The sequence below is a fragment of the Lolium perenne genome, chromosome 5, assembly GCF_019359855.2.
Source record: "Lolium perenne isolate Kyuss_39 chromosome 5, Kyuss_2.0, whole genome shotgun sequence".
Classification (NCBI taxonomy): domain Eukaryota; kingdom Viridiplantae; phylum Streptophyta; class Magnoliopsida; order Poales; family Poaceae; genus Lolium; species Lolium perenne.
The window spans coordinates 58,615,394-58,638,006 of record NC_067248.2 but is presented as its reverse complement, the minus strand read 5'-3'; the positions used below and the strand labels follow the sequence as shown (position 1 = coordinate 58,638,006).

The 22,613-nt window shown below is 46.2% G+C and overlaps 2 protein-coding genes across 3 annotated transcripts in view; both read right to left on the bottom strand.

Annotated features, from left to right (window-relative positions):
• LOC127299259 (uncharacterized) overlaps positions 1–22,613 on the bottom strand; it is a 30,672-nt gene that overhangs the window by 1,647 nt on the left and 6,412 nt on the right. The window contains exons 1-5 of one of the 2 annotated variants that reach the window (XM_051329203.2): positions 2,409–2,724; positions 1,416–1,534; positions 1,138–1,344; positions 469–726; positions 227–356 (exon numbers count right to left, since the gene is read on the bottom strand). In XM_051329203.2, coding sequence (XP_051185163.2) covers positions 227–356; positions 469–726; positions 1,138–1,344; positions 1,416–1,534; positions 2,409–2,571 — 877 coding nt within the window. In that variant the 5' untranslated portion in view covers positions 2,572–2,724. Of the gene's footprint in view, positions 1–226; positions 357–468; positions 727–1,137; positions 1,345–1,415; positions 1,535–2,408; positions 2,725–22,613 lie in introns of those variants that run through there. The other variant, XM_071819892.1, reaches the window with a different exon arrangement.
• Positions 2,856–6,411, bottom strand: LOC139830145 (uncharacterized). Its single transcript, XM_071820524.1, has 6 exons — positions 4,912–6,411; positions 4,695–4,802; positions 4,420–4,599; positions 4,257–4,306; positions 3,719–3,828; positions 2,856–3,208 (listed from the first exon to the last, which is right to left on the bottom strand). The coding sequence occupies exons 1-6, from the start codon at positions 6,409–6,411 to the stop codon at positions 2,937–2,939; spliced, it is 2,220 nt and encodes a 739-aa protein (XP_071676625.1). The 3' UTR covers positions 2,856–2,936.

Genomic DNA, 22,613 nt, shown 5'->3' with positions numbered 1-22,613 from the left:
GAAGACAAATGTCTTTCCACAATTCAATTTTTTGAAAACTAATTCGAGGTTAAGAAGTCATGTCACACTCATTATTGTACACATGTAGTAATATTGGACTGGGGTTCCAAGATATGGTGTATTGCAGAAACTGGTAAGAGTTATACATCTGGAATGTCATTTTCTGTTTTGCCACAAAAAATGGCTACATAAATTGCAACTTATTATTTGAGACAAGCCACTTTACCTATTGTAAAGAAATGTGGTGCGTTTGAAAGCAACAGATCAATATTCAGCATAATTCCACAATCCTTGCATTTGTTGTCCTCACAAAACTGTTCATCCAATAGAACTGGAAGCTCTGCAAAGGACTTGATCTGCACAACGACAATGATAACCTCTAGTCAACATCTCCTACTTGCTAGAATACTGTTGGGTATCCACGTATACAACCTTGGCCAGACATAAAATGTAGTGCATACAGCATACCTTTGTTGTTTGAGGTGAACCAGCATCAAGTTTATGGAAAAGTGCGGTATATGGGTATTCGCCAGAACACTTCCCACACTCGCAGCTCATTTGCACATTGAATTTGATCCCAAAAAGTTTATGTGTTGGGCATATGCAATCTCCGCACGTGATCTCCGTCTCCTTGTTTAAACTAAAACGTGAACAAGTTTCTGACATATGCAATCCAATGAGAATTGTGGCCGCAATCTCAGAAGCAAAATTTGACCCAACCTGCAACTGGAAATTGATTCACAAGGTTACCTTGTGAAGACACAAATGTGCATCATATAATCAAATAGAACTAAAGCAGAATGCAGATGTAGTTCAATACTTTACAGATAACACAACAAACAAAAACAAAGACTGGTAGAGCTTAGACAACAAAGAATATACCATAACGTACCAGCATTTTCCCATTCTAGTGTAAGAAGTACTACATCTGTCATCTATGTATTGTTAAAAATAGTCGCAAAGCTCCAAAATCCCCTCATATTAAGAAATGTCACATACAAATAAAATAATCTGAAGGTAACATCAGAACCAAATCGGATCCCAGACTCTGCTTTCATGTGGTAAACTAACATTTAATTAAAAAAATCGACAGAATGATCATGCAAATATATACAAGATGGCGACTAAGGTGTATACCTTTTCAGAAAAAATGGTGCAATCTACTCCACAGAGAAGGGTCTTCATGTAAGTCAGTACAACATCCGTTAAGTGGTAGTCATTTTTCTCCCAAGAAGTGAAAATTTCATAAAATTGCTGAGCTATGCAGACATTGTCAGCAGACGGGATCCATACAAGTGGCTCAGTTAGAAAATTATCTCTGAAATGCCTCAGATTGCACAATGACTGCATGCAAACATAAGAAATTATAAGCTGATAGATGAAAAATAGAATAAATAGATGCAAGTTTCTCTTACCCGTATGACTAGGCTCAAGATAGACAGGTCTTTATCCGCATTGATCTTGTTGAATACATTAAGACTTTTTTGACAGCTGGAGGTGCTTGCCATTTCCTTCACAGATGGGCTAGGAGTTCCTATATCATGTACAAGACTGTAAGAACTATTTGCGGAATTACAGAACATATTTCATTTTTTAAAAGGCATATAATTAGGGTAACAGGAACATATTTGATTATTTAAGCAAAGTATTTTCCAAGAGTTTAGACTGAATGGAAATTTTCCTTTGGAACTAAGGGCACGTTTGGTTCTAAGCCAATGCTATTTGACATAGTTTGGTTGGACGCCCCAAAATTGGCTAGCCCGGCGGACCCTGCACACGCGCAGTTCACGTTTTTGCCAATCCGTGGGCGGGGTGAGGGCTGACGAAACCTGCGCCAAAATTTTGGTAACGCCCAAGATTTGGTATGGCTTGTTGGGGCCTAAACCGAACAGGCCCTAACTGCAAAGTGTCCCATAGGAAAACCTCCTAATGTTTCAATTCCTACATATATAAACATACCTCGAGATATAAACCGCACATGCTGCTCAGAATTCTATAGTAATTCTACTCTTACAGAGTACAGAAATATCACTTTTTTTATTTAATTTGTACATGACAGGTCGTGGTTACATAAGCAATCAACGTGGCAAAACTATATTGTAAAACAAAAGTCAAGGGGTGATTTGTACAGATTTTTAAAGCTAACAGGATTATATAGTTTGTAATAGACTTCCCTGAGAGAGGGCCTAAATTGGACTTTTTTTTTATGTAGTAATGTCACAAGAATGCAAACTATCAAGTTGGTATAGCATGAACTAACACTACAGAAAAGGAATTGAACTGCCACACATAGTAAGATAGTCCTAGTTTCAACTTGTCTATGGCAGTTCTTGAATATGAAGGACTCTATGTTCGCTTCAACAGCTCCAATGGAGCAATGCAGAAGTAATTGCAATATGAGTGCTTACCAGAGGAAACATCTGGGTCATTGTACAACTCCGTTGCAGCAAACCAGCCTACAGAGATACAGTGTGAAGGGTTGTTATCACAGGATAAATGGTAGGTTATAAGTTTAGCCAGAATAAATACACTGGCTGCAGCTTCTAGTGTAAAATAGCAGTGCATATCCATATGAGAAGACTAGACTGCAAGAAATGAAACTTTCCTAACCTCTGGTCATCTGTCAGTACTCACCAGTATGGTCACAAAACGAACAGTTGGGATACGATTTAATAAAACAACAAGAGTACTTTATGAGCAATATACCCAAGTTGGATTATTGGATATTCCCAGAAATAAGACTCGCAAGCATACAACTGGAAATGAAGTGCAAAAGGTGTTCCATGCTATTGCAATTTAAGTAAATATTTGATGGTTAGCATGTATAAGTTCATAACAGAAGAAGATTGTACACACTTTATTATTATGTTACTCTACATAAAATGTGCCATCACAGTAACATGCAACAATTCCTAGCATTGAAAAGATAAAAACTTCTAAGTATCACAGAAATTCCAGTAGCAGTTACAATGGAGGTATGGGTATGCATTCATGCTGAGAAACATACGTTCCATGTGGAGCTGTGAAGCATAACTAGAAGAACATCCCTCCAAGGGTATAAATCTAGGACGACTTTGATCATTCTGAGCATTCTGAGCATTGCTGACAAAATGAATACGAGTTCTAATTGGAGGAAGGTGATCTAGTGAAAGATCATTGCTCTTATCTCCATCATTGTTGTATGAACAGTTGGCTTCCTCGGGCCTATCTGTTTGAGGAAATAAAAAAATGCAAGTGTCCCAAACGTTAGCTAGACTTAGACATACAGATAGTCAACGTATACAAAGAAAAGACATCTCTAAGATAGGAGTTTCTCAGAAGCTATAACAGATGACCATGTAAGTGAACAAAAACAGCAAACACCCCTTTTTACTAGTAGTAAAATGGCTAACTATATTTGCAGGGAATAGTAGATATGATTACACTTTGCAGGTAAAATACAGTAGATATGTGACTTCTGTAGAGTGTTGTATCGGCATGTATTAAATGCATGCAATGATGAAAAGCCGAATAGGGGCTCCATACAGGGGTGCTGGTACACTAAAGATCTCCTTATTGTTACCAATGTGGTAAGTGCAGCGAACATAGTGGGAAGCAATACTTTTTGAGCTGGACTAATGTTTAAGGTTTGCAATGTAATTACAATCTCCTTTTGACATAGAAAAAAGAACAACAATGATCACTTGGGTGCTGGCAAGAGATGTTGTCTAGATGTCACCTTTTTTTTCAAGTTCCACCTCTGCACTTCCTGCAAGAACGTCAATTGGTGGATCCGTAGATCTTTGGTCTACCATGATCTCAGAATTGCTATCTACAACATGAACCTCACTGCATCATTAGTGAAACAAGTGAGCTTCCTTGCGTAGTTCAGAAAAAGGAGGGAAGTTTAACAGCCTAGTTGAGTTTTCTGTAGTCTATCTGTATATAGCAGATGCAAAAATTTGAGAAGAACATAACTGAACTCTAAAATTAATTATTTTCTTTAGTTGAACTCAGGTCATAACTGAACTCATCAGTTGCCGTTTTCATAACTGAACTCAGGTCAACCATTAGATACTAATGGGATTTATTGAAAGCACAGGTAAATATCGCAGTCAGTGATACTGTCTACTGGCTACAACATCCAATGTGCAGACAATCAAAATAAGACATCTATATGGTGATAGTCATTGCAGAGCCAAGTACAGAAGTAACCAGAACTTTATAGAAAGAGTAAACCTGACAGCCATAATATTAAGGGTTTGCCTATTTTGTACCTTTCTTCACATTTTTCACCATCCTTAAGTGTCTCGTCTGAGCACAAAGGCTGTAAACAATTTCACCATGTTAGCTTCAGCTTTAAGCAGATAAATTAACACATCTTAGGAACTGTACCACAGAAACAGTTTCAGTACAAGTCGTAAAGGTAAACAAAATAACCTGCAAGTTTTCTGCCTGTAGGTTTTCACCACTTGGGTTGTCAATATTGCTGGCGTGTACCACAGAAACATTCCTGTCAGGGGCAGCAGGAACTTTACTGGGCATAATGTCTATATCGGCATCCCCAATGAACCTACCAAGATCCTTTGCGCTAAGAGCAATCGAATTTTTCATTTGTATCTGCAAAGATGGTTATCAGTTAGCACACAATGCGAGAAATTGAGCAAAAAAAAGAATGTAGCTGTAGAAATCAAGCATTTCATATGTTAACGAACCCATTGGAATGATCTTGCAAGGGGAAGGATGACTTCACGATGATCCAGAGCAGAAGTTTTGAGGAACTTAAGCCACAAGTCATGTATTGTGAAACACAACTCCTCATACTGCAGTTTGAAACCACGTCAATCATTAGCTGATAAACATTACTATCAGCGGAACAACGAAACAAGGAAGAATGCTAAACTGAAACCATGTGATGTAAAAGTGCCAGACCTTGGTGCTAAGTTCATCTTTAGGCAACATCCTCAGCTTCTTCTTGATATCCGCAATGATATCAGCTCCTTCTGTGCATTTCCTTTGTCGCATTTCAGCAAGGGGTTCTGCTTGGATTCCAACAGATGGTGAAAGGAGCAAGGATTCAAACATAGGTTGCACCATTGGTAAATGGAAGATGTCATGCTTGTCTGAATCTTGACGGAGAGTTATCGCATCAAACGGGTGATCATCATCGTTTGCTGCATTTTCATAGAGATCTGAACCTAAGACTGACTGCAGCTTATCCCAGAGCTCATCTCGGTGCTTCTTGCGCATGTGTACCCAGAGCGATTCAGTGTCCGAAAACTTTTTTCCATTACAACTGGTATTGGGGCAAACAAAGAAACTCCATGAACTCTGACTCTGGAGAAAGCGCAGTACATCAGATATGGTCTTGGCCGCCGACTTGTCGATTCCATCATAGTGCTCCTTCATCTTGTCAATCCTCAGTGATATGACCCTGTCAACCCTGTCGCCCTGTTGCGTGGTTTGGATAGAGCTCCAGCATACGGCAGCCACAACTATGATCCGCTTGAGCAAGATACGGAGCTGTCTCTTGACAGAAGATACTCTGGATTCGTAATCTGCGCCGGGAACAGATAGAGCAGGAGGTATGTCGTCCCACCTGGGGTCATTCGGCTCCTCGATGCGAAGTGCTCGGCGGCACTCTCTCTCCGCTCCATCAAAATCATCCAGGGCGAACAAGACCTTGGCGTGGAACAAGGCAATCAGGGGCGAGCGGTCGAAGTTACCCGCCGCTTGAGAAATCAGGGCGAGAACGCCGCGCAGAAGCCCCTTCCTGAGAAATCCCTGGTCGAGGGCACGGACTTGCTCCAATTCCACGTGTACGCGGAACAATTGGGCGCGCGACGAGTAAGGATAGGTCTCGGCGAGAAGCTTCATACGCGCTCGCACTTGATCAGCAGTGGCGTCCTCGCGGAGGCACCTGGCGGCCTGTACGGGCACAATGTCGTTGTTGATCATGCGCGTCAAGTCCTGCATGATGTCGCCGGCCTTGCGCACAGCGTCAGCCTTCCTCGACTTGGCGGTGTTGCCTCCGGTAACGTCGTAGCCCACGTGGTTCACCGCCGGGTCGGCGTGGTTGTCGGTGGTCGAGAGGACGCGGAATAGCTCCATCATCGCGTCCGTGAACCGCTGGTTGGCGGTGAGCGCCTGGGCGCGGTAGATGCCGGTCATGACGCAGTTGGGCGCGATGCGCGCAGCGGCGGAGAAGGCGTCGAGGGCATCGCGGTGGTGAGACGCCTCCAACTTGGCGGCAGCCTCGTCGTCGCCGGGGGCCCTTTCGTTCCACGCCACGGTGGCGGCGTGCACGTGGAGGGTGCCGAGGAGGTTGAGGGCGAGCGCGGAGTCCGGGTTGGCCCGGGCGAGCACGGTGGCGCAGGCCAGCGCCTCGTCGTTCTGGCCGGCGGTGTGGAGGTCTAGAGCCTCCCGGACCATGGCTCGTAGGCCGCGAGCCATCGCAAGGGCGCGCGGAAACGCCGAACTGCCGCGGCGCGGAGGGGAGGGGAGAGGCGCGCGAGGTGCTCGTGGAAATGCCGCAACGCAAGGGGAGGGCGGCGAGCGGCGGGCGGCAGCCGGCGGTGGGTGCGAGACGGCGGCGGCGGGCTAGGGTTTGGGCGGAGGAGGAGGCAAGGTGCTGCGGAAGCGGGAGGATTGAGGATTCGGCGGTGCTTTGGTTTTGGTGAGGAAGCAGGGGAAGGAGGAGGACTACTTATACCAGCATTTAGTCACAGAGGACCCAGGAAGACCAGGGCGAGCGATAATCGGGTGAAGGAAGGGGCGTTTGGTAGCCTAGTCGTTGGGCTCACATCGCCCCCAGCAATTTTCGGTTTGCTTGGTTATCTAATCTAAACGACGTTGTTGTATGAATCGGTTTTCAAAACACCATCGGGCTAGGCTATGGAGGAACGCACGGTTCGGCAGTTCCCCGCGGTGCAGGCAAATCTGGAACGCGGCTGATGCAAAAGCGAATCTTCAGCACACACGCGGAGACGAGGGTGGAGATGGCGGGAGCTGCGGCGCACATCGGCGAAAAGCGAAAAGAGGCGGAAAGGATTTCGTCGCCTACTGCCGCGCCCCATCGCCTATTTCTACCCCGTCGGCAAGCAGGTAAGAGGCGCACGTATCTCCGGACGGCGACGGTGGCAGCGGCGGCGACTGCATCTGGGCGGCTTCATCTACTTGAGCCACCTCCCAACTCCATGTATGACCCTATGCACGAGCCATCTTGGTACAAGATGCTCAAGATCAAAGTGAAGAAGACCTGCTGTCTCCAACTGGATATCCAGGAGCGCATGTATGACGCATATGTGGCCGAGAAGAAAGCTCGACAGCGCCAGAAGAGCATCATGAGGAAGCTAGAATTGGAAGTGTCTCCTCCAGGGTCTCAAGAAAATATCAGTCCTAAGCCGCAGTGGATCTCTTCTCATAGTCAGTGGTCTGATGGTGAAGTCGGACCCTCTCACAGTGCCGACCCTTCTCACTACGACGATGTTGAGGACTTCCTTTGTGACTCACGGAACGCTAGCATCGCTCTTCAAACTTTTTGGCGTCTTGATGCCAAAGGGGGAGAAGAGTTCTATTAGATTGCTCACGGGACTTGCATGGGAAGTCACAAGCTTGCGTTTTCTTTGACTCTTTATGCTTGTGACTTATGACTATTAGGTGTTGTGAACTCTTTCATTATGTTTTATGAACCTTATCTATGTGTGAGACATATGCTATCTATCTATCTATATATGGTAAAGACTAAGTGGAAACTACTTGTGGTATGATCTCTAATCTCAGCACTTGTCTTTACTCATATATGATATGTCTTTACTTAGTGCAAGTTATGAATATGATTGTTACTCTTTGTATCTTGCACTTGTTGGTTAGTCTATAAAATATTAGAGAGTATTGATCCTAGATGATGTGCTCTTTGTATTCTAATGAAATTTTAAATAGATGCACATGTCTAGGGGGAGCTTATCTACATTTTATAGATTGTGCTTAAATTCAATTATTATGCAAATCATTATGTTGCCATCAAGAATCAAAAAGGGGGGATTGAAATAACATATCTCCTTAAGTGGTTTTGGTGTTGATGACAACTGTTGTGTTTAAACTAAATATTTTTATAAGAATTGTAAGATTTTATTGATGATAATAATTGTCGAATTATTGCCCAAAAGATTGAAGAGCTTCATGTGTGTCTTGCTATTTCTCTCTATGGATGATTCATGACATGAGAGAATCATGTGGGACTTATTATTTATATTCAAAGATGCTATAGCTGGGCAATTCTATGTGCATCATTCATGTCAAAGAATGGAAGAAAAAAATGAGAAGAAAATAGATAAATAAAAGAAAGATAAGAAAAGGAAAAAAAAAGGAGGCTGGGCGCGTGGGGAGCCTTGGCCGGTCGTACTGCTCGTGGTGGACCGGTACCACCGCCAGGCAGCCACCGGTGGTGCCGCCCGTGGTACCGCCGAAGCTGGGGTGCTCCTAGTAATCTTGGTCGCGCGGCCGGTACCATGGCCGGTGGTACCGCCCGGGCATGGCCGCTGGTGCCGGTCTCCCTCCCACGATAGCCACTTCCCCAGCTCGATGTCGTTCTGCCAGGTCGGCAAGTTCCGGTAGTACCGGCCCAACCTCGCCGGTACTACCGGCCATGGAGCCTCCAATGGCAGGATTTCCAGGGGGTATAAAAAGGCCCCTTCTTCCCCAATGGAGTCAACCCTTCTTGCACATCTTCTTGAACTCCATTGCTAGAGCTTAAGGGTGTGTTTGGTAGCCCGTGCCATTTCAGATTTACATTCTCACTTGAGATATCTCACCCTATACAAGCTGACTTAGAATTTTTTGGTGTGTTTGTTAGCTTGTATGCGTTGGGAGAATTCAAAGTGATACTTTGTTTGGTAACCGTATGGGTGGAGATTTGCCCAAAACCTAAGAAATAACAAAGAGGTCCAAACTCTTGCACTAAAGACCTTAAACAAAACAACTAAAAAGCAATCAGGCCCTCAGCCATGCTGGGACCAGATCGCCGGCGATGACGGGCCATGGGGCGCCAGCGATGGTGGTCGGAGGGCCGTGGGGCGCCGGGGGTTGCGGGAGGAGGGCGGGAGGAGGGCCGTGGGGCGGTGGCTCGTCGGCAGCGGGCTTGCTGCCTCTGTCCGGCGCGGGAGGAGGAAGGGCCGATGCGGGGCCTGCTGAGGCGCGTCCGTCCGACGGTCTGGAGCTGAGGCGCGTCCTGCCGAGCAGCGTGGTGGTCCAGCGCGACGGCGCCGGTGACTGCGATGTACGGTTGCAGTCGGCGTCCGAGGGACGGCCGGCGCCGCTGAGGCAGCGGCGGGCGGCGTCCGGTGGACGGCTGGCGCCGGACAGGGGGCAGCGGCGGGCGGCGAGCGGCGTCCAGGGAGGCCAGGGGAGGGGGTGGCGGCGGCCGGCGGCCAGGGGGTGGTGGCGGGCGACGGCCATGGGAGGGGCACGGGAGCGACCAGTTTCCGTGTTCCTTTCGTTCGAGAGAAAATGAGGAGGCCGGGCTGTGGTCTGGGGGTTCGCTGGTGGGGCTCCGAGGACGTTTGCGGGATGGACTCAGCTTGGCTGGGTTGTGAAGCTCGATTTGAGCTTCACAACCGGGCCAGGCTGAGGGCATTTTCTGTATGAGGTGGGCATAGCCCATCTGTGTTCACCCGGGCTAACAAACATAGGTATGACCAAATATCTCTGTTGAGATGGGAAATTCTGGGTTGATACGGGCTGCCAAACACACCCTAAATCTCCTAGATCTCTCCACTCCCCCACTCAAACTTCACAATATTTGAGGATTCGGTAGAGGAGACTGATAACCCACAAGTATAGGGGATCGCAACAGTCTTCGAGGGAAGTAAAACCCAAATTTATTGATTCGACACAAGGGGAGGTAAAGGATACTTATAAGCCTTAACAACTGAGTTGTCAATTCAGCTGCACCTGGAAAAGCACTAGTAACAGGGGTGATGTGAAAGCAGCAGTAATATGAGAGCAATAGTAACAGTAACACAGCAGCAGTAGCAGTAATATGAGAGCAATGTCACCAGAAAATAGTCGATACTACTTCCAATGACATGTAGAACGAGTATATGATGATGAGAGATGGACCGGGGTTCCCAGCTATCTACACTAGTAGTGACTCTCCAATAACAAGTGTTGGGTGAACAAATTACAGTTGGGCAATTGATAGGATTGAAATAGCATTAAGACAGAACATCAAGATTATTAATCATGTAAGCATGTTTTCCATATATAGTCATACGTGCTCGCAATGAGAAACTTGTACAACATCTTTTGTCCTACCAGCCGGTGGCAGCCGGGCCTCTAGGGAATCTACTGGAAATTAAGGCACTCCTTTTAATAGAGCACCGGAGCAAAGCATTAACACTCCGTGAAAACATGTGATCCTCATACCTACGCCTTCCCCTCCGGTTATCCCAATTTCTGTCACTTTGGGGCCTCGGGTTCCGGACATAGACATGTGCAAACAACTTGTAGATACAATCTAAGCAGTAAGTATAGAGCTTAAATCTAAGATCATGCCACCCGGGCCCTAGTGACAAGCATTAAACATAACAAGATTGCAGCAACAATAACTTCACAAACTTTATAGATAGACTAATCATAATGTAACAATCCATCGGATCCCAACAAACACAACACCGATTACATCAGATGAATCTCAATCATGTAAGGCAGCTCATGAGATCATTGTATTGAAGTACATGGGGGAGAGAATACCAACTAGCTACAGCTAGAACCCGTAGTCCATGGGGGAACTACTCACGGAGCATGATGGAGGCGGTGGCGTTGATGGAGATGGCTTCCGGGGGCACTTCCCCGTCCCGGCAGGGTGCCGGAACAGAGACTTCTGTCCCCCGAATTGGAGTTTCGCGATGGCGGCGGCGCCCCTGGAGTCTTTCTGGAGTTTTGTCAATCGGTATCCGTTTTTAGGTCGAAAGGGCTTATATAGGCGAAGAGACGGAGTCAGAGGGGGTACGGAGCCGCCACACAACAGGGCGGCGCCCCCCCCTGGGCCGCGCCAGCACCATGTGTGGGGCCCCTGGGCCTCCCCTCTGGCCCCCTCAGGTGTTCTGGGGTCTTCCGGGAAAAATAGGATGCTGGGTCTTCGTTTCGTCGAATTCCGAGAATATTGCCCGAACAGCCTTTTTGGAACCAAAAACAACAGAAAACAGCAACTGGCACTGTGGCATCTTGTTAATAGGTTAGTTCCGGAAAACGCATAAAAACATTATAAAGTGTGAGCAAAACATGTAGGTATTGTCATAAAACAAGCATGGAACATCAGAAATTATGGATACGTTGGAGACGTATCAAGCATCCCCAAGCTTAGTTCCTACTCGTCCTCGAGTAGGTAAACGATAAAAAAGAATAATTTCTGAAGTGACATGCTACCAACATAATCTTAATCATACTATTGCAAATCATATGAGATGAACGAAGTGACTCAAGGCAATGATCTATAGTTGCTAACAAATAGATAACATATAGCAAAACTTTTCATGAATAGTACTTTCAAGACAAGCATCAAAAGTCTTGCATAAGAGTTAACCCATAAAGCAATAAATTCAAAGTAAAGGCATTGAAGCAACACAGAGGAAGATTTAAGTTTCAGCAGTTGCTTTCAACTTTCAACATGCATATCTCATGGATAATTGTCAACACAAAGTAATATGATGAATGCAAATAAGCAAGTATGTAAGAATCAATGCACAGTTGACACAAGTGTTTGCTCCTAAGATGGAAGGAATTAGGTAAACTGACTCAACATAAAAGTAAAAGAATGGCCCTTCGCAGAGGGAAGCAGGGATAAAATCATGTGCTAGAGCTTTTTAAGTTTTGAAATCATATAGAGAGCATAAAAGTAAAGTTTTGCGAGGTGTTTGTTGTTGTCAACGAATGGTAGTGGGTACTCTAACTACCTCGCCAACCAGACTTTCAAGAGCGTCTCCCATGAAGGACGTTATCTCTACCAGCAAGGTAGATCATCCCTCTTCTCTTTTGTTTACACATGTACTTTTGTTTTATTTATTAGATGACACTCCCCCCAACCTTTTGCTTACACAAGCCATGGCTAACCGAATCCTCGGGTGCCTTCCAACATTCACATACCATGGAGGAGTGTCTATTTGCAAATTTAAGTTGCTTACTGATGAATCAGGGCAAAACACGTGAAGAGAATTATTAATGAAAGTTAATTAATTGGGGCTGGGAACCCCGTTGCCAGCTCTTTTTGCAAAATTATTGGATAAGCGGATGAAGCCACTAGTCCATTGTGAAAGTCTGTCAAAAGTAAATGACAAGATCGAAAGATAAAACACCACATACTTCCTCATGAGCTATAAAACATTGACACAAATAAGAGATGATAGCTTTTGAATTGTTTAAAGGTAGCACATGAAGTATTTACTTGGAATGGCAGTAAATACCACATAGTAGGTAGATATGGTGGACACACATGGCATAGGTTTTGGCTCAAGGTTTTGGATGCACGAGAAGCATTTCCTCTCAGTACAAGGCTTTGGCTAGCAAGGTTGTTTGAAGCAAACACAAGTATGAACCGGTACAACAAAACTTACATAAGAACATGTTGCAAGCATTATAAAACTCTACACTGTCTTCCTTGTTGCTCAAACACTTTTACCAGAAAATATCTAGACCTTAGAGAGACCAATCATGCAAACCAATTTCAACAAGTTCTACGGTAGTTCTCCACTAATAGGTTTAAACTACATGATGCAAGAGCATGATCTACTTGAGAGCTCAAAACAATTGCCGAGTATCAAATTATCCAAGACAATATGAAGCATTTTCTGTTTCCAACCAAATAACAATAAGTGCAGCGGTTTTCAACTCCGCCATGAACATTAAAATAAAGCTAAGAACACCATTGTTCATATGAAAAAGCGGAGCGTGTCTCTCTCCCACACAAGGATTGCTAGGATCCGATTTTATTCAAACACAAACAAAAATAAAAACACACAGACGCTCCAAGTAAAGCACATATGATGTGACCGAATAAAAATATAGTTTCAATAGAAGAAACATGATAAGTTGATGAAGAAGGGGATGCCTTGGGCATCCCCAAGCTTAGACGCTTGAGTCTTCTTAAAATATGCATGGATGAACCACGGGGGCATCCCCAAGATTAGACTTTTCACTCTTCTTGATCATATATCATCCTCCTCTCTTGACCCTTGAAAACTTCCTTCACACCAAACTTCTCATAAACTTCATTAGAGGGGTTAGTACTCAAAAAAATTTAATCCACCTTAGCCCTGTAGTGACACATTGCAAGAACTCAATAAAACATTAGCTACAGCTCTCCACGTCTAGAAAGCCTCACTTAAAGTCCACAAGAGACAATGCAAAAAAACAGAGACAGAATCTGCCAAAACAGAAGAGCCAGTAAACACGAATTTTAAAATGGTACTTCCGTTGCTCAAATCGGAAAACTCAAAACTAATGAAAGTTGCGTACATATCTGAGGATCACGCACGTAAATTGGCAGATTTTTTTGAGTTTCCTACAGAGAAATATGCCCAGATTCGTGACAGATAGAAATCTGTTTCTGCGCAGAAATCCAAATCTAGTATCAACCTTCTATTAGAGACTTCACTTGGCACAACATTGCAATAAAATAAAGATAAGGAGAGGTTGCTACAGTAGTAACAACTTCCAAGACACAACAAAACAGTAGCAAAATAAACACATGGGTTATCTCCCAAGAAGTGCTTTCTTTATAGCCATTAAGATGGGCTCAGCAATTTTAATGATGCTCACATAAGGGTGAGAATTGAAGCAAAAGAGAATATCAAAAAGCAAGTTCAAAACACATTTAAGTCTAACCCACTTCCTATGCATAGGAATCTTGTACACAAATAAATTCATGAAGAACAAAGTGACAAGCATAAGAAGATAAAACAAGAGTAACTTCAAAAGTTTCAGCATATAGAGAGGTGTTTTAGTACCATGAAAATTTCTACAACCATATTTTCCTCTCTCATAATAATTTTCAGTAGCTTCATGGATAAACTCAACAATATAACTATCACATAAAGCATGCTTTTCATGATTCACAAACACATAATTTTTATCAAGCTCAGAAATAATAGGATTAAAACTTTCAAACCCACTTTTATCAATAATATAACAAGATGATTGATCAATCTCAAAAGATATGGGACTCATAGATAAAGTCAAGAACTCTCCAATCCCATTTTCATTAGTAGTAAAATTAATATTATCAAGTAACATAGGACCATCATCTAGAGATTTATCATAAACATTTGCTAAACAAAACTCTTTAGTACCATGCATTTCGACATCAGGCACAAACAAAGCATTATCATAAGATTTATCAAAGTAGCATGGATTATCATAGATAACAGTAGCATAATTATTCTCACAAGTTTTACTCATAGGGAATATTTCAAGAGAATCCACAGGAACATAACATTCATCCTCTTTCGATAAGCATGGAGGACAATCAAATAGTGTAAGAGATAAAGAGTTACTCTCATTAGAAGGTTGGCATGGGTAGCTAATCCATTCTTCCTCCTTTTGTTCATCACTCTCCTCTTCTTTTTCATCCAATGAGCTTTCAGGTTCATCAATTTCCTCCTCTTTTTCATCCAATGAGCTTTCATGTTCATCAATTTCTTCTTCCACAGGTTCCTGCAAATTGTGAGTGCATTCTTGTGCATTAATGAGTCTCTCTTTATAATCAATGATATAAGGATTATCACTGTAGCTTTCTATGCAAAAATTAAGGATAGAATAGACATAATCTTTAAGGTCCTTACAAACAGCACAAGTTTCATAATTTTTAGACATGAATGATTCTATCTCAGAGGCTCCCATAAATAAGACAAATTGTTCTACCTCTTCGAACCCAAAATAAATATAGTTATTCCAATTATAGTTCTGAATTAAAACTTCCTCACTAAAGCCACATTGAAATTTAAGATGTTTAGTATCCTGTTTAGAGCAACAGTTTATATCATGGCGTTTAAGCAAGATTTCAGCAATTGTATTTAATTTTTCTATCACAGCACTCATAACTTTACCCTTTCTCGATTCTCTATAACTATTATATAATTCTATAAGCTCCAAATAGGTTGTAGGTTCTCCCATAATAGCAGTTTTTTAATTTTTAGGTTTTCAAATTTTTATGGATTTTCGGGTATATAGGGAAAATAAAACAAGACAAAAAGAAACTAAGCAAAAGTAAACTAAGCAAAACAAAATAAAATAAAACAAAAAAAGAGAGAGATGTAGAGTATACTCCCCAGGTGAACTTATGAGTAGAGCTATGCCTCCCCGGCAACGGCGCCAGAAAATAGTCTTGATAACCCACAAGTATAGGGGATCGCAACAGTCTTCGAGGGAAGTAAAACCCAAATTTATTGATTCGACACAAGGGGAGGTAAAGAATACTTATAAGCCTTAACAACTGAGTTGTCAATTCAATGCACACTGAAAAGCACTAGTAACAGGGGTGATGTGAAAGCAGCAGTAATATGAGAGCAATAGTAACGATAACACAAAGAAAGTAGATAATATGAGAGCAATGGCACCAGAAAATAGTTGATACTACTTTCAATGACATGTAGAACGAGTATATGATGATGAGAGATGGACCGGAGTTCCCAGCTATCTACACTAGTAGTGACTCTCCAATAACAAGTGTTGGGTGAACAAATTACAGTTGGGCAATTGATAGGATTGAAATAGCATTAAGACAGAACATCAAGATTATTAATCATGTAGGCATGTTTTCCATATATAGTCATACGTGCTCGCAATGAGAAACTTGTACAACATCTTTTGTCCTACCAGCCGGTGGCAGCCGGGCCTCTAGGGAATCTACTGGAAATTAAGGCACTCCTTTTAATAGAGCACCGGAGCAAAGCATTAACACTCCGTGAAAACATGTGATCCTCATACCTACGCCTTCCCCTCCGGTTATCCCAATTTCTGTCACTTTGGGGCCTCGGGTTCCGGACATAGACATGTGCAAACAACTTGTAGATACAATCTAAGCAATAAGTATAGAGCTTAAATCTAAGATCATGCCACTCGGGCCCTAGTGACAAGCATTAAACATAACAAGATTGCAGCAACAATAACTTCACAAACTTTATAGATAGACTAATCATAATGTAACAATCCATCGGATCCCAACAAACACAACACCGATTACATCAGATGAATCTCAATCATGTAAGGCAGCTCATGAGATCATTGTATTGAAGTACATGGGGGAGAGAATACCAACTAGCTACAGCTAGAACCCGTAGTCCATGGGGGAACTACTCACGGAGCATGATGGAGGCGGTGGCGTTGATGGAGATGGCTTCCGGGGGAACTTCCCCGTCCCGGCAGGGTGCCGGAACAGAGACTTCTGTCCCCCGAATTGGAGTTTCGCGATGGCGGCGGCGCCTCTGGAGTCTTTCTGGAGTTTTGTCAATCGGTATCGCGTTTTTAGGTCGAAAGGGCTTATATAGGCGAAGAGACGGAGTCAGAGGGGGTACGGAGCCGCCACACAACAGGGCGGCGCCCCCCCCCCCCCCGGGCCGCGCCAGCACCATGTGTGGGGCCCCTGGGCCTCCCCTCTGGTCCCCCTCAGGTGTTCTGGGGTCTTCCGGGAAAAATAGGATGCTGGGTCTTCGTTTCGTCGAATTCCAAGAATATTGCCCGAACAGCCTTTCTGGAACCAAAAACAACAGAAAACAGCAACTGGCACTGTGGCATCTTGTTAATAGGTTAGTTCCGGAAAACGCATAAAAAACATTATAAAGTGTGAGCAAAACATGTAGGTATTGTCATAAAACAAGCATGGAACATCAGAAATTATGGATACGTTGGAGACGTATCAGAGACCTAGATCTATACTTCCACCAAAGGGATTTGTATTTCATCGCCATTCTTAGTGGATCTTTGTGAGGTGACCTCGAAGCTACTCTTCGTGTAAACCTTCGTGGTTACATCTTGGAAGCCTCCAATTCGGTTGTGGATGTGTGCCCCAAGCTTTCTGTAAAGGTGTCGGCTGCGACCTCAAGGCAACCACTTAGTGGATCGTGAGCTAGGCCTTTGTGAAGTTGCTCACCGAAGAATAGGGTGAGGCCTTCGTGGCGTTTGTTAACCTTCGTGGCACCACACCCCTCCAAACGTAGAAGTACTTCCCTTTACAAGGAAGGAACTACGGGAATCATACCCGCGTGTCTCCGCTTGTCTTCGTGTGCTCCACCTCGGTTACCTCTATCCTTTTACCACAATTTACTACTTGTATCTTGTATTTTGTATTGTTTGCTTGCATCTTGTCATATAGGTAATTTCACATAGTTGCATATCTAGAGAATTTACCTTTGTGTCAAGCCTAAATTGAAAAGGAATTAAAATTTGAGGTATCACCTATTCACCCCCCATCTAGGTGTCATATGATCCTTTCAGTCGGCACCACACTCATCCTCACAGAGAGGTTGCATCAGACCATGTCAACCTTATAACTGATGTATCTAAAACATGCTGACACCTACGAGCCTTCTACCGTGCCGTCACCCTCACCGACCATATGTCTACTGTGGAGTCGTTCGTGTCGCCTCGGCCGACCACATCTACATCGAGTGACCACCACTATGAGTCTGTTTGGTAGCCTGGGACCCGTTGGCTCGCATGGGGGACGCAAATTTTGGCCCGTTTGCATGCCCGCTCGTCTCCATGTTCTTGCACAACACATATCTTAAAGCACCTCCGGGGCAGGCCTGGGAGGAACGCCCGGTTTGGCCGTTTTTCCAGGGACATGCCTGGGCGCGATGAAAATCGACAACACCGTCCGCGTGGGTGCTCAGCCGCGTCATGGTGGGAGAAGGCGAAATCCGAGCGGCGTTGAGCAGCAAAGGTGGGGGTAACCCCCTCTTCGGTTACCCTCTCAATTAGACCCCTGCAAAAATTTCCCTTTCCCCAATCCTTGCACCGGCGGCGGCGACCCAGATCTGCACTCGTGCATCTGACCATGGCCATGCTCTGGACGAGGAGCTCCTCCCTTTGGTCTCCAGCATCGTACCAGGGTCGTCGTGTCCAGCTGCGGCGGAGCCTCTACACATCTTCTCCGACTTCCGTCCATCTCCATTGTCTGCCATGCCAGAGGTGAGGGGAAACTCCTCTCTCTACAGTAGTGTTAGATTCATGTAGGTAGAACTAGTTGGGTTCGATAATACCGTTCGTAATTCTTAGATCTTGTTTGAGTAGAGCGACCAGCTACAACTTGTGCATCAAGCTGCAACGCTCATCGTTGTCATTCAAACCTGGATCCTGATGGTGCACAACAGAGCAGCCAGGCGTGCTGCTTTTCCTCCTGTCACCTACGGGCGACGGTCCTATGTTACAACGAGATCAGGAGAGGATTGCCAACCTAAAAACATCTACAACTACAACGATGTAGAGGTTAGTCAAATTCTTCGGATGAGAAGAGCCCCTTTCTATGCACTTGTGACAATGTTCAGGGAGAGAGGACTGCTAGTTGATAGCATCCACACCTTTGTCGAAGAACAAGTCGCAATGTTTCTTCATGTCGTGGGTCATAACTAGAGGTTCAAAGTGATCCATAACATAACACATTCAGACGATCCACAGAGACTATCTCTCACTACTTCCAGCAGGTGTTGTATGCAGTTGGGGAGCTCAGAGGTGAAATGATCAAGCCACCATCAAACAACACACCACCCAAGATCAAGAACAACTACAGTTGGTTCCCGTATTTTAGGGTGAGTACAAAACCATGTTTGTTCTACGTACCAGATGTGTGGTATTGTCAGAAATATGACTGTGTACTCATTGTTTAACATGATTGCATTGGGGCTATTGATGGTACTCATGTGACTGCAAAGGTACCCGCAGCAATGTCTGCAACATTCCGTGGAAGGAAGAACTATACCAGCCAAAAGATGTAGCACATGTGGATTTTGATCTGAGGTTCACATACGTGCTTGCTGTCTGGGAGTGTTCAGCTCATGATGCAATCATCATGTCCGACATCTTTGTCAAGGCCTGATGGATTGCAAATCTCCGATGGTAAGTTCTAGCTTGGAGATGCTGGATATGCATGCCGACCTGGTGTTCTACCTCCCTTCAGAAAAACAAGGTACCACCTCAACGAATTTAGTCCAAGGATTCGACCTCAGAATGCGAAAGAGTTGTTCAATCTGAGACACTCAAGCCTTAGAGTCACCATTGAGAGGGCCTTTGATGCATTGAAGAATAGGTTTAAGATCCTTGACCGGACACCCTTCCACACTTTTGACACTCAAGTGACGCTAGTCCTTGCTTGCTGCATTCTTCACAACTGGATCTTAGGTTGGGGCGAGGATGACTTCTTCCAAGATGTTGTCACTTTTGATGAAGTTGAGACCGGACATGGCGTGGAGGCAAGCGACAATGAAGCCTGGAAGGAGAAGAGGCCCCAATGGGAAAACACAATGTGGGAAGCCAGAGGCCACATCACCATGTGAGAAGGAGAAGAACAAGTGAAGAAGTGAAGTGAATAAGTGAAGAAGAAGAACCCCCTTTGATCTCCTCTTTCTCCAACCCCTCTTTGCTCCCCATATGTTGAACTACCCTATGATCCCCCTTTGTTGAACTCCCATGTGATAGTAAACTGTCATTCGTAGTAGCTAGGGAATGTCGTTATCAACTACCGTTCGTAGTAGCTAGGGATGAATGAACTAGTAAGGTTCGTAAGTGTGCAACTGACGAACTGTGATTTCTGTGTGATGGGAGGTGATAGTATGGTAAGTTCACCCGTGTAGAGAAGATGCGACCTTTACGCTTTCCTGGATGGTACCAAACAGGTGTAGTTTCATCTCCATCAACATTTGAGGTTGGTTGCAGGAAAACAAACAAAGGGCCTTTTTGGCCCAAACCATGCAGCCCGAGCTACCAAACAACAGGCCAACTCTGTCCCGTGGCTCGTTCCGAACAAAAAAGTGTGCTCGCACCACTGCGCGCCAGTGAGCCCCAAAAATCAGCCCATGATACCAAACATGCCCTATGTCTCACGACCACCTCTACATCCATCCTCAGAGCATCTCCAGCCGCGTCCCCCAAAGGTTTTTTGGGCGCGACGGATATTTTTTCGTTGCCAGTCGCGCGCCCCAAAGGCCCTATCTGCCCGGCGCGGCCCAATACGGTGTCCGGCGCCCCGAGCCTGTCCCCAGTCCACAGGAGACGCTCCGGGCGCTCTGGACACAGCGAGAAGCGAGGCGGGGAGTGGCGGGCCCGACGCGTCAGTGACACACGAACGACGCTCAACCGTACCTACCTAGTAACGGTGTAGTTGCTGTGAAGGGGAACCGTCGCAGTGGCAACCGCGTGGATCGACGCGCGAACCGTCAGAATGGAGAGGGAAGAGCAACCGCAGCCCTCTTCGATATATGCGCGCCATTCATCATGCGCATTTCGATCTACAACCGATCGGCGCCATTCATCTCTCCTCTCCTCTCTGACCATGAGAAACCTCTCCTTGCCATCGGACACCGATAGCGAGGGGAAGCCGACTGGATGGCGCCATTGGTGGGACAGAGTTGCAATGCCTAGCAGCTCTAGTTCATCGCCGACGGACAGCCAGGAGGAGGATTGGGAGACCAACGAAGGCCATGAGGAGGAGGGTAAGGCCGTCACCGACGATGGGCATGAGAAGGAGGAGGAGGCCGGAGGAAGAGGTTGAGGAGGCAGCGGCGGCAAAGAAGGAGGCAATGGCCCGGGCGAAGGCAAAGGCGAAGGCGGAGGCAGAGGCGAAGGCGAAGGCGAAGGTGGAGGCGGAGGCGCAACCGGCGAGCACCGACGATGACGAATACAGCAAGGACTACTCGTCCGAGGGGGGCACAAGTTCCTCCGACGAGTCGAACGACACCAGCTCTTCGGAAGAGTTGACGAGCAGGAAGTGCCTCTGTGAGGACGACGAGGCGGGGCCATCAAAGAAGAAGTAGTTTAAAAAATTAGTTCATATTTTTCGAAGTTTTTATGTGTAATTTGTTACAATATGTTGCACTACTTTGAAAATCTTGATTATCTTGATTGTACATACAAATTCCTTCTCTCTATTGAAATGAAAATGCAAAAAAATAACGAGTTATTTTAACGTTTGGGAGCGGCATTTGGGGGACGCGGCAACGCCCCTTTTAAAATATTAGGCCGTAGCCCTGCCTTAAATTAATAAGGTCGTTGCCGGCAAGATGATACAAGATGCTGAAAACCAGCTAACAGGAACCGAAAACTACAAGCAAAACAAGAAAAAGAGTGAAACACAGCTTGAGCTCCGAGACCATTGTCCAGTCTTGTGATCCAACTAGAGAGGCGTCGAAGCTGGTGAAGAAGGCCGCCATAGAGGGACTCGCACCATCGTCAACCTCCAGAGGCCAAGCAAAGCCCAGGCACCATTCGTTTCCACCTCCAAAGAAAGCTCCCTGCTTTCTTGCCCCGGATCGGAGGGCACCGTACCTATCGGAGGTAGATCGCTCTCCCTAAGCACGCATGGATAATGGAAGTTACCGCCATGGAGAAAGACTTCGAGCACTCGCCTCGCCGCGCCGCCACCCACGAACATCACAGCCACCCGCAGCACAAACCACCAAACCGGACCAAGCTGCCAGGAGTAAGCGAAGACGATGCATACAACCTCCGCCGAGCTCATCCACCCAAACCCATTATCTCAAAACGGCGCCTCCAACGAGGGAACGGCGCCACCCGGGCGCCGCCACCGTCCAAACCAAAGCTTTGGGTTTTCACCCGAGATAGATATGGCAGGGAGGGAGGGGATATCACCTCGATGTCGCCTTCAGGAAGGAGAACGGCGCCACCAGCGTCGTCGACGTCGCGGCCGCCACCGTCGGCCAAGGGTTTCCCCCGGTCTAGAGCCCACATCCGACCACACCCCGCAGCCACCGGAGGAAGTCCGGGGCCGGGGAGGTGCGACGAGCACCGCTGGGAGGAGGAGCCTCCGTCTTCAGATCTGGTCACAGAGGCCCACCGGGGCGACCTCCACACCATGCCCACACCCGCCGCCCCCTTCACCGCCCGCGCAGCCGAAGAGAGCCGACCGCAGCATCGGCACCAGCCGCCCGCCGCCAGGCCGCCGGTGCCCCACCCTGTGCCCAAGGCCGCCGCCCTGGAGTCCTGGCCCCAGCCCGGTCGACGGAGGGCACCAAGCCCCCGGCCACCACTTCCCAGCGCCGGCGAGGCCACGTCGGAGAGGGGGACGGGGGGAATCGGGCCGACCTCGCCCAGCGGCGGAGGCCACCCCCGCGCGGCCGTCGTCCTCCCTACAGCAGCGCACGGGGGGCCGGAGGAGAGATCCCCGCCACCCCCATCACCAGCGTCGCGCGGCCTTGCCGGCGGCCGCCTCCGGGGGCGACGAGGGGAGGGGAGAGGGAGGGGGGAGGCGGCGGCGGCGGGATTAGGGTTTCCCCCCGGTCGCCTGGAGCGGCAACGCCCCTCAAACGCGGCACGAAGAAAACGCGCCCCAAACGCTCGATCCTACGCCATTTGGGGGACGCGGCTGGAGATGCTCTCAATCCACTATTCTGAATCCCTGAAAATGATAG